Source organism: Eleginops maclovinus, chromosome 16 (assembly GCF_036324505.1).
Source record: "Eleginops maclovinus isolate JMC-PN-2008 ecotype Puerto Natales chromosome 16, JC_Emac_rtc_rv5, whole genome shotgun sequence".
In the NCBI taxonomy this organism is placed as follows: Eukaryota; Metazoa; Chordata; class Actinopteri; order Perciformes; family Eleginopidae; genus Eleginops; species Eleginops maclovinus.
Window position 1 is genome coordinate 10,914,998 of NC_086364.1, and position 16,631 is coordinate 10,931,628.

At 39.4% G+C, this 16,631-nt stretch overlaps 1 protein-coding gene across 1 annotated transcript in view; it reads right to left on the minus strand.

Moving 5' to 3' along the window:
• Positions 1-16,631, minus strand: part of spop (speckle type BTB/POZ protein) — a 99,075-nt gene that overhangs the window by 18,750 nt on the left and 63,694 nt on the right. The window contains exons 3-6 of the mRNA XM_063903736.1: positions 11,297-11,419; positions 10,025-10,167; positions 7,321-7,446; positions 7,111-7,217 (exon numbers count right to left, since the gene is read on the minus strand). Of these exons, the coding sequence (XP_063759806.1) occupies positions 7,111-7,217; positions 7,321-7,446; positions 10,025-10,167; positions 11,297-11,413 (493 nt within the window). The 5' untranslated portion in view covers positions 11,414-11,419. The remainder of the gene's footprint in view (positions 1-7,110; positions 7,218-7,320; positions 7,447-10,024; positions 10,168-11,296; positions 11,420-16,631) is intronic.

Sequence of the window (16,631 nt, forward strand, 5' to 3'; positions counted from 1 at the left end):
TACCCATGCACAGGTAACAAATGGACCACAGTGCTCATAAGACAACCCTTGTTTCCCTTCCTGTAATGCCCTTCAGGACCTTTCTTCTCTCTCTCTCCTTGCCCAGATTTCACCCTGCCTCACTCAGCATGCTATTTATTCAGTTTCTATTCTTGTTATTTTTTCCACATTTGTTTTTTACTTTACAAACACCATTTTATTTTATTTTGTGCACAGCAATTTCAGCCTGTGCCCTAAAAGATTTATCAGGACAAAGGCTCTATCAATCGGCTATATATCTGCTCTACATTCCAGTTTATTGGGTAAACCTTAACCATCTCATACAATCCAATACAACTGCCCTGCAAAAAGTTGTGCCTCTAATGTAAAAGTTTTGTTGGCACTTTGTCAGAGAGGAGCTGATTTAACACTGTGTAAATAGTTGAGTCCAAACACTAGTTGTTGGTGGTGTGGGATTAGACTGTTTTCTAATATGCTGTCTCAATGTTCTCTCTTTAGGTCTCATACAGCCAAAGAAATTGGATGGATAGATCAGCAAAAAACACAATGAATAATGCTACATTTTGCATTGTACCAGCTGTATACTGTGTGTAAGGTATGACCCCGTTTGTTTTTTTTACATGTTTTTTGCTTTCTTTCAATGGGTTTAGTGATCAGCAACAAAACATTGTTGTGTTCTTGTATTTTAGTTCTAGGTCTTGCACTTTAATCCAGGCTAAAATATCTAAACTATAATATTTATAATATTAACACATTTTTTTGGACATTCATGGTCTCTAGAGGATGAAGCCGACTGCATTGAGCAATCCTCTTATATTTTTCAACTATGATTCGATTGGCTTGGGTCAATAAGCTTTGGTGCCCGGACATCAAATCCTTTGCTTTTCAGATAATTTAACTTTAAGTGCCACCATCAGGTCATACATTTAGTTATCCAATATTTTGATGACCATAAACTAATTGTTTTTACTATTAATTTGACTACTGAGGGATATTAAGGCTCTACTCTACTGTCCTTGCAAGCTTGCGAACCCCATTCATTTTCCTTCAACTCTTCTTACATTATCTATCTTCAGATCTCTTTGGGCAGGATTAATACTCCAGATGGAGACCGTAAGTAAAATATTCCCCCAAGTAAGAACCTAATTTAATTTTGGGGCGGATACGAAACACAGGGAGGATACATACTTTATATTTCACTTTTGTTAACATTTCCAAAAAGGACACTTGTGCAGCATTAATGTTACGTTTGAATAATTTGGAAAATTAATTCCCAGCTGGGAAAATACACATGAACGCCTCCTCATGTCGGAAACAGCTATCAAGGTGTTATGAAATGCTCTAAGCAATAAAATACAACACATCTTCTTTGTTTTCTTATTAGCATCCATGTTGTTTCCACATTATCACTCCCACTGAAGTTGGAAAAACAACTTCCAAACAGAAAATAGTACCATCTCAGGAGCATGTGATTACACCATTAGCATTAGCACTAGCACCATTTTTATGGAATTGCAAACGTTGCTGAAGTACAAGAATCGTTATTTAAAAAAAAAACTTCATGTAACCCTTTTTGTTTGTTTGTTGCTATTTCACTTTAAAATACATGGTGTCTGTTGGATCCAAATACACAGATTACACTTTAAACAACAATGTGAAAAAAAAGACATGTCATTCATTGCAGTTTTCCTATGGCCCTGGTGCCATTTTACACCATCCAGCTAAGCTCTTTATTTTGTTTGTTGCCTTCCCTACGTCCCTCTCTATCCTTCCCTTTGTTGCAAGGAGTCTTGTCCTGATGAGTTCAATTCCATCACTCCTGGCTCCACAGGTCTCATTACTGCGCGGACAGTGGGGAACATTCTAATAAACAGATGAAGATGACACTTATACAGCCTGTTCATGCACACACACAAACACATACAACCTTGAGAAAAAATTACTCCAGGGATGAGCACAAAATAAAAACCTTTCACTTGATTATTTCAGGAAAAATAAATCACAGCCCTCATACACACACTCCAACCCCGGAGCAAACAGATAGATAACAGCCCTCCTAGTTAAGGAAAAAAATGGACACACATGCACATTCAAACACACACTCAAATAATGAACCACATGCACCTTCCTCTGTTGCACTGTGCACAATAAGTCTTGCTTCATTAAAGCCAAATCTCATCCACTATCAGTTTACAACCACAGAAGTCGTTTGAACCACCGGGGAAATACAATTCCATTCCGTTTCGGGGTTATCTTAATATATGAGCTTGTCTCCGCCACATTGGTCTGCAGTTATGAGCCGAGCAAACACCCACAGCACCGCAATATTGCACCGGCACATTCACAGGACGGATTGGTGCACACAAAGCAATTAGCAGCATATGTATATGCGTAATTGTATCTGTGTGTATGTGTTTATGAGTCAACTCCCACGTCTGGTTCTGTAATTTCTACATCCGGTGTTATTAGCAAACAGTTCATTGTGAATTGCAATTTGTTTGTTTGTGCTCATCCCCTAATCCTTAGGAAAACCCTTTCAGAATGGAGGATTCTCCTGACAACCTATGTAAAGCAAGTACAGTGTCACAGCAAAACCGCGTCCACTGTCACTGCTGCATTGTTAGAGTAAATTGTTTTATGAGCTTTAACTCACTCGGACAAAAAGGACAAGGAGAAACAAGACAAAGTGAGAACATAGAAGACAAATCTCTCAACGCTGTCAATGTCTGAGGTTCTCCGGCCATCCATCCTCTATCGCTCTTTTAGTCTCCATGTCTAGCCCCATCCCACCTGTATGACACGCAATCACTCTTCATCCCTCTACCCATCCATTATCCCTGTCATTTCATCCTTCCATTTTTCTGCCCTAAGGCCTGAGCTCCCCTCGCTTGTCACAGATGATACCATCTGAGCAGATTACTTGGGATATCATGAGGGATATGTTCGGTCAAATATATCCTTTAGGTTATGATGTGCTTTTATCAATGCGGCATTAGGCAGGTGGTTCGCGATCACGTTTCTAAATTAAACATAGTTCATAGAGTGTTTAAAGCAGTTTTGATAAATAATTAGTTAATCATTAAAAGGGCTATGAGTTTCTTTTAATAAGCCATTGATTAGAAACGGGTAAGTAATAAACATGGGAATTTTTCAAGTATAGTATCAAGTCTTTTAGGTCTGGTTTGATAAATATCTATTACGTTTTTTTTCTTTTTAATGGATTTTTGCTTTCAAACTCTTTAACAGAAACATTTAAAAGATACTAAAAGCAGATGCAAAATGTTTTTTTGTTGAAGGATTGACCCAAGGTTAATGGAATCCAAGAGTAGTGCTTATCACGGTCTAAATACTGATATTTCTGAGCATAAATAAGAATATTTTTAACCATTATTACAGTTTTACAATAAAAAAATATATAAAACATGCTTCATTAGATTGTGACACATTATACAGAAGCAACAGCCAGCAGTTTTTAGTGAAAACGCTCTGATAAACCTGTACTCTACCTACTGAGAATCAAATGACAGACAGACAAAGCTAGGGAGTAGTTGGTGAACATAGTGGAGCATTTAGGAGATAAAGAGCCAGATACTGTAATTCCCTCGGGATTTGTTGGAAAACAAACAGAACTAAAGGGGGGGTTTTGAAATTCTTCACTGGATGTGTAAACTTGATTGCAATTTTAAGGTGACTCAAGGTCATTATCGTCTTAATGTCTTCCTATTGATCTAATACACATTCATTATAAACCATTTATACAGCATGAGATACAACATGCCTTATTAAAAAAGATACATGATACTTTAAATGTGATGATTTTTAGTACCCACAAATCAAGCGTCGATCAGTGCATTTACAATTACTAAATTAAACGACTAAATGTACAATTGTGTTTTTAAAGTAACGTGATCATTTAAAAATCATGCAAACCTAATATATAGTTTCTGAAATAGAGGTAGGGGACTAGACACAACTGATTTCACAGAAAACATAAGTATGACTAACACTAAAAGATACCAAGAAAGAAAGAATGAAAATAAGAGTTAAAAGCAAACTAAGAGTTGTTGGGAAAGGGCTTCACAGTAGATCATTGAAAAACAGACGAGGTCAAACTATTGGTGAGGTCATCTTTCATTCATGTTGTGAGTGTGTCAAGGACATAAGACAGAAAACAAAAAGGCCTTGGGTGAAATGACTAACATACTTACATCCATAGAGATGTTTGAATGGTGACAATGTGTGGTTTGGTTTAAATGATAGGCCCCTGAACCCACAAACAATCGAATCCCCACCCACCACTCTCATCCTTGCCTTCGTCCCTCCTCCTGCCGGGCAGTGCAAACCAGAAGGCATCAATCCCCACCCCGGATTTACTCCTGTTTAGTGATGGCGGGCTGACACAGACGCAGAGCTTGTCACAGGCTTTCACAGCATTGACCTGCCACGCCTCGCTCTCCTTCCTCCCATAAAAAGAGGGGTGAATGATGGGGAGGCAAGCAGGAGGCACAAGAGGAAGAGTGAGAAGGAGGGAAGGGAGTGACAGACTCATACAGCATTCATAACAACTTAGTACGCCTCTCCACATGCATCGCTCCATCTATCTCCCCCTGACGGTCTCATCTAAGGCCAATGGAGACACACACAGAGACACACACACATCTTTACAAAGACACAGAAGGTTGGCGGCAAGCTGCTACACAAGCTGACTATCAAAGCCAGAAAAAATAAATCACACCCTGATGCTTCAAATTCCTGCTCATCTGAGGAAGGTCACACTGGCAGGCCCGACTGCAGTTAACAAAGCCTCTCCTGTCTCAGGGACATTTTGGAAAAAAGCACATGGGGCCTACACGCATGCCCACTCGTAGAGCGCCATATGTCTGCAATATTCACACACTGTTTTAGTTAGACACAAACATTGACCATTAGAGGGAAATTCTCCAACTCTAAAATATTGTCGGAAATTCTGGTTTGAAATGTTCTGGTTACTTTATTATATACATTACACCTGTATTATTTACAGCTAATTAATGTCAATATTCTTCTATAACATCTATTAATCTTTATGAATCTCATACCATTTTTGGGTGACTGTGAAAATTGGAAGGACACTTTATGGCACGACAGCTATAATGGAATTTCATTGGATTGTACAGGTGTACCTACTAAAGTAGCTGTTTAGTGAACAACGGTTGTGTGATCAGGCTGGGGGATGATGGGAAATTATTTATTATGCCCAGCATATGCCATAATGTTCTATAATGTGAAAATATTTTAGAGAGAACTTTATTGTCCATCAGGATCCATCTGGCAGTTCATTCAAGTCCATCTGGCAGTTTATTTAAACACACACAAAGCACATCACAACACATAGTGTGGATACAGTTATACAGTCAAAAAACTAACAAAATGAAGGCTTTGAGAAAATGTCAGCTTGTTTTGATATTCCTATACATGGCTGTGTGTATGCTCCTTTAGGTGATATTAACACACAGTACATTTTTACCTATACACTGTACCATATATTAAGTCTATTTTCCTTAGCTTTGGCAACTATTTATTTGAGTGAGTAATCACTTGTGATGCGAGGCTTTCATTAATCCTCGGAATAAAGTCCAGGAACATTTTCAAATTAGCTGACACACAATTTACTTAACTGTAAAGTTAAACTGTAACCTTAAATATATTGCTCAGGTCTACTTCCTAGTGGTTCAGTCAATGTACAATAAAGAAGTCTGCTACTATGAAGGCTGTGCTATTTAAAATGATATGTAATATTTTTGTATAGTTTTAACTGAATATTTTCAATGAAGATAAACAACATTGCACGTTCTTCCGTGAATTAGTTAGTTTGTATTAGCTACTATTCAAAATGCCTTAGACTCAGGTCTTGCTGAACCTTGGTTGCACGCTGTTTTATCTCACTCTCTCTCCTATAATTTCTACTGTTACATTTCTAATCATGTCATTAAATGCTGCAAAAACAAAAATATTTATACATCTTAAAAAGGTATATAGAGCAGCATGGAAAACAACGATTATGTAATTTAATCATCAGTCTGACTAATACGTGGCTACATGTACACGTCTGTCATAAAGCTACAGTTTACTGTGTATTACAAGTAATGCCCTTCCCTCTGTTTGATAAACGCAGAGACAATGCCAGATATCCCCAAAAGATTGACAGCGCTGACTGTTTTATGAGAAGCGATTTGCAGGGCTCAGGGATGAGCTTCCTTAAAGCCCACTGGGCATCGACTTTGGTCAACACAGAGAAATCCCTGTTAAGATACTGTCCAAGGGAAAGGTCCAGCTCCCTCTGAAGTGATTACAACCCAATTGCTATCGAAGCAAGGCCACAGAGAACGAGTCAAACAGGCCTGTGAGAGAGTCTACACCCCAAACAGCTGGATGTGAGCCCTCATGTTTAAACTAGGTGAGCAGCACGGGCACCGGCGATTGAACTATGATCATGACAGGATTAAGCTTTAAACTGCTGCTTACACTGATCAGGTGGCCAGTTCACATGTTGACACAATGTGTATTAATAAGTGAGAAACTTGATCTCGTTTTTTGAATTCTTGGACGATTTTATAACTGTACATCTGTCAAAGAATCTCCTTGTGCCCATATTAATTTCCGCTCTTGGACCCATGGAAAAATAAATATTTTGTCAGAAGAGTGAACAAGACACAGACATGGTACAAAATGAAAAACATCAATAATTCATAGGTTCAGTCAAAGGGAATGTTCTGTGTTAAAAAAGGAAAGTAAAAAAGTTTGCCTTCATTTTAACCAAGTGCTCTAGAAATGTAGTAGTTTGTTCAAACATGGTTTAAATCCTCAACAATGGGAGTTTTTCACTTTCTGGCTGGTTGATCCTCCTCAGCACAGTTTGGGATTTAAAAACACAGCACTATACAAAATGCCATATTTGGCCAGGATTCAGAATGAACTTTTCCTTTTGAGAAAGAAGATCAGTTCCTTATGTGGCTGACTGTCAGATCAGGACATATAGAATATGCCAGGCTTTTAGCTTGCAATCAATAAATATCCAGGTTTAGATCTTATAGAATTCACCTGACTCGCATCTACAGAGACGTGTAGTACCTCCTCTGGCGCAACAGTCCTGTAAATCTTTGGGCCACCAAGCTGAGGAGGTCCTTCTAGCCACATCCAGCAAAGATCTTGGTTTAGGTGTTGGGTTTCTGCAGATGCTGTAGGACAAGAGGATGACTAAGAGTGAAGAACAGAGTGGTTTCCAGTTTAAAAAGGACACAGCATGGTATGGACAAGTGAGTCCCTCAAACCAGTAGGTACGTTTCGTGGGGGATGCAGAGAGGGCACTGAACTGAGGCCAGGGGGTGAAAGGCATCTGCTACCAGATGGGGATGAGAGCTCACCATGGACTTCCAGCTGGATGTGTCCCTTACATCAGCTGAGTGACTGAGAAAAAGTAGAATAAATAAAGTAAATGAACAACTTCACAAATAAACACGTCTTTCAAAAGCTGGGGATGCTATGACTCCATCTGTGTGGAAAGCATTTAGGATTTGTCATACCAGCTGGCAGAGCTGTTGTTTACTTTATATTTTTAAATATTTAACCTCAAAGAACAGTTTGAGAGGAATAACCTCACAAAAAGCAACAGTCATATATATGTGGGCATGTAATGAAAGAATTTTGAGTTATGTTGTAAACTATTCTTTAGGGCACTTGCTCCAAATCTATTTGGCTTGTGACATGTTCTGACTAGTGCTTACTTGCCAACCCTCCTTACAAACTACATGGGAAAAGTTCCTTTCAAATATTGTTTCATTTAAATCGTTTTTAGATTTCAGAGGAAGTAAAGTTCTACAGTATTTCACACCTTTTGAGGAAAAAAAGGGAGGATAAGAAGAAACATAATTTTTACTCTGTGGTGTTTCTGATTTTACTTGCCTAAACAACCTAAAAGCTTCAATCTGAACAGCATATATTAGTATCAGCTAATACAGGAATATGAGGTTTGTAGGAACAGAAAGTTACCCTTTTTTTGATGCCATAAAATAAAATTGGGAAATTTTCAAGACAATATTCAAGACAATGTTTAAAATGGAAAGCTTAACAAATTGAAAGTGACAACAATTTCAGATAGGTCTTGTAATTAATTGCTGAGGAGTTTTACACGTAGCCATCATTGGCCACAGATGCGTTAAGACCTGCGCACCCTGTGGCGGTTTTCAACCTCCTGACTCCCTCAGGGTGCAGCGCTGCACTATCACGCACACCACTGTGTGGCTTTTAATGACATTTTTCATGGTTTGTTGTGTGTAAATAAACAACAGCATGTGTGTGTGTCTGTGTTCACATGTGTTTGTGTCTTGGCATGGTTACTCTTGGCATTTGGAGTGTGTGTGTGTGTGTGTGTGTGTGTGTGTGTGTGTGTGTGTGTGTGTGTGTGTGTGTGTGTGTGTGTGTGTGTGTGTGTGTGTGTGTGTGTGTGTGTGTGTGTGTGCGTGTGTTGTTATATGCCGTCCACACAGCAGCTCCAGACCTCCAGCTGACCTCTGACCCTATCCTCTGTGGAGGAGGTGAACCCCTGCTTACAGTAATGGCCGGTGTGCTGAGGCTGAGGCAGCAGGCCAGGGAAGGGCACAAAGAGACCAGTCACAACGGGAGGGGAGGGAGGAGGGGTGAACCAAGGGAGGAGAGAGTAGGCTAGCAGCGGCGACAAAAAAAAAAAAAAAAGGTGAGGGAGAGTAATGAAAGTCTGCAGAGAGGGACAGAAGGGGAAGGATAGGGGCAGTGATGTGAAGGTTAATTAAAAAGAGGCCAAACTGTGACCTCCAGTCAGAAGTAATCATAGGGCAAACTGGTACTATCATCAACACAAAAACTTCTCTCAGAAAAATCACTATTTTTTTAAGTTTAAAGACTCACTGCTCTATCAGCATCTGCACTCATTTTTGTGATTTATGAATTTCTCAAGTCCTCAAGATTCATGTTGAAAAAGTGGATAAACTCTTTTCTCTAAACAAAGTGAATAAAGAGTGTCTGGGTGGCTTTACTCTCCGCTTCGTCCCTCGGGAGGATGAATAAATGAGACAGAGGTAAGATAGAGACAACTCCTATTGTCTCGACTAAATGACTGTAAGCCGCTTGTAAAGACTGGTTTGGAAAGAGATTGAAGCGGCTACTGGGGGGAGGATTATTGGTTCCTTCATGCGCCTGTTTTCTATATTCGTCCTCTAAATTGATTTTTGTTTTGTTGCTCTTGTAGCTGTCCATTGTGTCCGCAGGAGGAGGGTTGATAACGCTTTGCTGGCCAGGGGTCCCTCGTGGCCAATTTCCTCAGCACCACAACAACACTGTGGCAAATTAAACTGTCATAACGCCCATAACCACAATTAATGACTGGGTTTAGGGGCAGAAATCTGCATTACTGAACACCTTTAGGCATACATGAGCTCCTAAGCACAGAGATGGAGAGGGAGAAAGGGAGAAAGAGGAAGAGGGTGAAGGGAGGGAACATGAAGGAGTAAATCGAAGAAGGAGGGAGATGGAGCCTGTGAAGGAACAAGGCCAGGAGATGGAGTAAAGCTGCAAAGACAAGACCGAGGAATGAACAAAGGCGGCATGGAAATTAGGTCTGGTTCAGAGATAGAGGATTCAGAAAACAGAGGGGAAGGTGATGAATTTGGGCAGTAAAAGCTTTTAGTTTCAACTTGAAATACTGGATCAATCACCTCTCTGGGGACATAAATAGCAGTCATTGATGCTAATAGGCCTCGTCTTACCTAAACAGGCCGTCTGCAACATGATTAACAACAATCTAAATGGCACAATATTATACAGCAGCAAAGTGGTCCGATATGGGGATTAAATTACATTTCCTCTGGAGACAAAAATTGCTCCCACTGAAAATGAATGCCTTCCTATGACGAAAAGCTAAGTATGTGCATGTGTGTGTAACAGAAGAAAATGATTGCATGAGTGTGGGTGTACTTAAGATAAAGGATCTCAGTGTAGGCATGTAACTCACCAGCCGATAAAGTCCACGGACTGCGTCTTGAGCTGGTCTGCGCTGTGCAAGGCGGCGAGGATGAGGATTTCTGCGGCACTCTCCAGAATCAAACTTGTGCACAGAGCATCCTTGTACATCACCTTCAGCCTCCCCAGAACATACTGCCAATGCCAGAGAGAGAAGAGGAAGAGCAGCTAAACTAAATTACTTAAACAGCGCTGCCACAAACAACTGTTGTCACACTGTGTAATGATACGGAAACACAGAATTACTCTAGCCTAGCAGCAACAAGACTTAGATTGAATAAGAAGAAAATATGGCGAAGAGGAGGAAAAGTAACAGTTATGCAGACGGATGGGGGGGATGGTGGGAAAGAGGTTCACCAAAGAGGTAAAAAAATATTTCTGCTTGATATTAAAGAATTGCTAGGTGTAGTAATTTTCTCTCATATTCCTACACACTTCGGGATGACTAATGTTGGTTTAGCATAGATCTATATATAGTGTGGTATATATTAACACTAATGATGTAAATGAGTTCATTTAAATAAACTCCTACAAAATACGACTTGTGCTAGGATGTCTTACATCTAGTAAACAAAGTGTAGTCTGCCAGAAATAAATACAGATCGAAGAAGAAAACCCACAATTGGAATTTGTAAGCTTGCATTCTTTGTTTGTGTGTTTAGGCTGTAAGTGAGTAGAGGAAATAAATATATGTTCATCCTTTATAGCTTGCATCATTCAATTAGTGACTACGTAAAAAAAAAAAAAAAGGCCTCTGGAAATCATGTGGAAATCAAGCTAACATTCGCAAAATGTATTCTACATATTTGTTGTAATTAGTACAAAACAATCAAGCTGATGGTAATGTCAGGTTTGCCGTTCACTAACTCTTTTCAACAATCACAATCATGCTGGTCTGTTTGGAGGGGCTAAGGACAGAGAGAGGAGAGATGCAGGAGGAGGGCTGTGTTCTCTTTAGCTTGATACGATTAATAAAGCAAATATAATAGCCCTCAGAAAAATGCAATATAATGTGGCTCTGCACAAATAGACAGTAATCGTTGTGTATACAGGGCCAGGACAAAAACAAACAAAACGTTATAGGATTCATTGGAGTTTGTTTATCCCCCCACATGCTTACCTGTTGTTATAAAGTGTGTTTGACCATGTGTATGTGTTTAGGCCTTGAAGAGCATTTGGTGCCTCTCAGGTGTAGTTTTGAGGACATGATTATTCATAATAAAGATGTAACAGGTGCAGGTACATCCACACACTCTCTCTGTACCTTGTCAGCTGCAGCCAGCAGGTCATCGGCCATCTTGTCCAGGTTGGGGGCTTTGCCTGTGTAGATGAAGCACATCATCTCTTTGAAGACATCTGGCTCCATGTCATTTATCTCCATGCGGTACTGAATAGGAGTAGAGGAAAGAAGAGGTTGAATTCACACAATAAAAGGAAAGAAGGAAAAGACAAATGCTCTGACAATCCTTCAAAACCATGAGCACCAGCAGACCATTTTCTATTTCATGTAAATATCCCAAAACCACACACACACACACACACACACACAAACACACACACACACAGTCAGCCAGGCAGTGATACAAAACAACTCTGAAAAGGGAGAAGACGAAAAATGAACAACCTTCTGAAAGTCTGAACACGTTTCAGCGAAACTGCATTTATTTAATTATTTTCAGTTGATTCCTGAAAATTAATCCCAACATTCATTCCTTGACGGCGCCTGCAGCCAGCGAAGCAGGCTTTATCACTCGCTGGCACAGTGACGGCAACCTGAACCTTTCCCTCCACACTGAGAGGCAGAACAAAGCAGTAAACCAATTATAACAGTGCTTTATCGTCGCCACGGTGACCGGCGGCGTTTTAGCAGGGTCAGGCTGGGTGTACCAACAGCTTAGTGCGTTTGTGTCAACTCTGACCACTCAACAGCATCATAAACACACAAAGAAATAATGAAGGGAGGGTATCAAAGCAGCCAGGTTTACTTTACTGCATGCAGTGTGCTGTAGTGCCTTTTTACAGGAATACACCAAAAAATAAAAATAAAGGCCTGTGTGCACTCATGCAGCAAAACAACAATATGATCCTGTTCTCACTCCCTAATGCAGTTAAATCTGCATACATGTTGTTTGAAACTAGCCTCAGACTTATCTTGTGCTTTTTTACTTCTACAGTTTGTACACATTCTAGCCATAAAGGAGGAGGCGTGACACACAGAAGACCAAAACTTGAGTAATTTCATTCTGCTGATTTTTGACAGCAAAGTGTGTTGGAGTGTTAATAAAATAAAAAATGCAAGTCACATGGGAAAAACTAACAGGGCTTCCTCCGTTTTGTGAAGAAGAGCTTTCACCAGTCTCATAAATAGACAACGCTTCTGTAGTTACAGTGTCTGAAGCGCCCCCTTTATTCACAGAGCAGTCCTCTATTAGAGTGTTTTTTTATGAGCTCATTTGTCTCTCCTATATAGAGTGCTGCAGAGGAGTGTTAACCCATCTATCTGTTTTCTGTGAATCGTATGGGGACGTGGCCCCCCGTCTCTCCCTCTTTCTGATGAAGACGCCCACTTAAACAGCAATTAAGATGCATTTCCTGGCTCTGTGCTTTATAATTTCCCCATTCGAGCCGTGCAGGCATCAATAATCCGCTGACATGACGGCTAAATCACCAAGGTTCAATCTCACCACCTACTACTATATGAAGACAACTGACTGTGGCACAAGAGCACAATCACACACGGAAACATGGACACAGACAAACACAGATATCACAGAGGACAAATAACAAATGCCAGAAGGCACACACTGCAAGCAGTGTTGAAAGACATGTACAGACAAAATTTTAAATAACTAATATATACAACAGGTATCAGAGAGCTTAATTTGAGTTAAAAAATGCATGCTGCAGTACTTGACATTAAGGTTAGGAAATTAAACAACTCAACATATCTAGCACAATTATAAATGAACTGTGGGCAAAAAGATGACATTTAATAAAGGTGCCTTGTACTTTCGCACTGTTTGAAGACACCATTACAAAATAACAATGAACTCAATTGTATTAAAAAAAAAGAACACACAATGTCTGAAATGATTTGTATGTTGTTTTCTATAAATAATGTCATGGAGTGAATGTTTTTTGTGAAGAATATTGCCTCACTGACAAATTAGTTAGGCCGCTATTATCCGCCAATATTAACTTATTTCATAAATACCAGGGCTGAGATACAAAGTATGTTGATATGTTTAAAGAGTCATGATAGGCTAATTTTCAGGTTTCATAATTGTATGTTGTGCCTCTACTGTGACTGGTTTGCATGGTTTAATGTTCAAAAAGGTCTGCAAAAAGGTGCTACAGCACCTCTTTCCCCCCTTTCTCTGAAACCAGAGAGTACAATGTGTTGGAGCGCTATGCAATAGAAGCTTAAGTGTTAGTGATGTCACTGTGTTGTGGAAGTAAACAAAGGAGTCCAATGGAGGCGGTTCAGGCAGGGTGGGAGAGAAACTCCCGCTGGAGGGAACTTTGGGATTTTAGCCTTTGCAGACCATTTACATACATAAAACCTATATAAAACACCATAGGAAAGGGAAAACCAAAATAGCCAAACAGGGCCACTATTGCCCAGTCACATCCAAAAGTTGCACAGCAAAACTCCAAGGGTTTGTTCACCAGATATTTATTTTTTCTAGCAGTATATTGAATATAATATTTAAAGCAGAATGCAATATTGTGCAGCTCTAGTGTTAAATTTGACACTATACAACTTTAGGCGTAAAAAACAACATACCAGAATACCCAACACTGCCAGAATTCCATCATAGAAACTTAAAAATAATTGTGACAGAAATAATTTCCCCTGGTATCATCTTATTTTGTATAAAACCAGCACATTGTGCCTCCACAATCATTTCAGATGCTATAATCATAAAACAAATTCAACAATAGCTTAAAAAACAGCAGATAATTAAGATGTAGTCAACAAGACATGAAGAAACCCATGCACATTTGGATGTTTTGCAAGGTGAACACCTCCTGATGCAACAGAGAGAGAGATTAGACATCTGCCTCTCTGCTAAGCGAAAAGGAACAAGAAAGTAAAGTACTCAATTCACCTTCTTACTCTCTTCCATCTCAGGCTCAAACATGGCATTGAACACCGGCAAGTGAGCTGAGACAGACAAACAAAAGACACAGGTTTGTTATTGTGTGTAATGTTGATGCATGCTGAGGTTTCTGATATCCGTTAACAGCCTGCCACAGGGTCAGAGGAGAGTGCGGGGGATGATTGACAGCAGTGACAGCAGAAGAAGCTTCATGTGGAAAAAGTCGACAGCAGCTCTGCTATGCTGACAGACTCATGACGACCTCTGAGGTGTGCTTAGCAAGAATATAATGTTGATAGACCGACATGACTGAAGCTTGTTTGATACATTATGCTTTAATCAAGATCTATCTTCCTGTTTTGATAAAATGGTCGCGTGCTGCCATTCAACATAGACTATTTCTTTAGCAGTATATAGGGCAGGTAAGGCTTATTTAACCTAAAAAAATTCAAACATTTAAAAAATATATAAATAATTTCAGGAGCAATTTACGCCAAGCTTTTATGTCGTTTCAAATCCAAAATGTTTCTGTTCATGCAAAAGGAAACTGTTTGCCACAGTCCACAAAACCTTTTGAGTCAAGGACAGTTCAGACAATGTTTCCATTAACAGAAAAACAAGGGTAAAAGAGAAAAGAGCAGCTGATCATCTTCCACACTCCCTCCAAGTAAAAGAAACCCATTGTAGAAGTTGCAATGCAAATGATATCATATAATCCGATTTTACATTCAGATTTCTTTATATTCATTTTCATAAATTCAATTTTGCAAATTCAATTTTAACATGTATAAATTTAAAGGAACCAAACCTAGTCAGCACACAGTGCTGTAGGAGTTGACAAATGGATGATTCAAGTGTTTCCCTAAACCTTTACAGGTGAGATGACCAATCACTTTCTGCACAGTGGGTTTTCTCTCTCACTACTCCAGACATGACCTCATCTGCCAGGGTTATGTTTAATCTTCAGCACAGACAGACCATGCTAACTGTCTGATCCAACCACAGCACTTACAATTACGTAAATCAGTCCTACTTATTTTCTCAAGATCAACTCCTGTATGATAACACTGCATGATTAAAATAATCTCCACATCTCGTCTCAGTAGTTCTGCTCGAGGCAACAACAATGTATTCTCTCTCTTATCATAGCAACCGTGACAGCTGTTAGTCTCAGCACAGGCTGAGGAGGACGAACCTCACAGATTGTTTAACAGCAGAGAAACCGTCTCTAGAAAAGACCATTAACCTTCACAAAAAAACTAAAAATCCAAAGCCAACCTGCATCGTGCTCCTCTGTTAGACTTCACTTTGTTTGATAATGTTCTCATTGGGTAACACTTTACATTACTGTTCACTAATGAATGCTTAATTAACTAGTGATTAAAATTTAACAAATGTATCAACACATTATTAAGTATGTGTCAAAGTCAGTAATATGTTAATTAGTTTAAGTACTTAATGATGAGTTATCAACCTAAGAGCTAGCTACCCATTTAATTACTCAATTGGAAATTCGGTGTCATCCATCAACTCAGAACAAGCCACAATAAGGAGAATACAGATAATATCAGTTAAACACGGGCCTATAAGTGGATCAATAAAGTAACAATGGGACATGGTGTAAGGTCTGCTGCCTCGGTATTAACTAATATCAATAAATAAAACCGTAACCAACGCCAGGCCCCACAGCCTTCAGCTTCATAGTGTGTTTCAGATATGCTGTTATCGAGGGTCTGAAAAACGTCCAAGGTCAGGCCAGAGACAAACGCTCTGGGTTTTCCCACAACTTAAATTTTAATGGCTAAAAGACAGAGATTTAACTTATTTATGTTCTCAGATAAATATATTGAGTTGTCATTATGAGAAGGGTCTGCATTTCTTCTATCATGAGATAAGATATGACAGGACACGTGACAAACCATTTCTTAGTCAGCGTCAGAGGGAGCAGGTTAATGCTCTTCCTCCCAGCAGCTGGACCATTAAAGTTGTAGAAGCTCAAAAGTGGAATGGGTTGCAAACTAACTATGAAATGATGAGGGTTGTTTAAGGGTTTAGTGAAATAGATATAAAGCATTTTAATATATACTTCCCTTCTGCCTTGTCTGCAGAGGTCATTTGTTTTGGATTTTTTAACATAGCAGGTGAGTAAGTAAGTAAGTAACTTAAGGTTTCAGACAAATTCACCAATGATGAGGATTTTCCCATAACAAAATATGGTCTACAAGATAGAGAAACAAAAATAGAGAGAAATGTCAAAGACAACATGCTGAACATTCTTGGAGATTGGCAATTTCTTACAATTATATGGCAGGCAAAAGCATCTTTTAAGACAGTCATATGTCAGTCAGACATGAATATGATTTTCCTGCTAATGCTTTAGTCCCATATCAGGTTGGGTCACAATCCAACAAAGCTCCTAAAGAAAAGTTTGTGTAGTTGTCAATGAATAAATGCATCTGGATAACAGACTTAGCACTCAATGGGCAGGTGGGACTG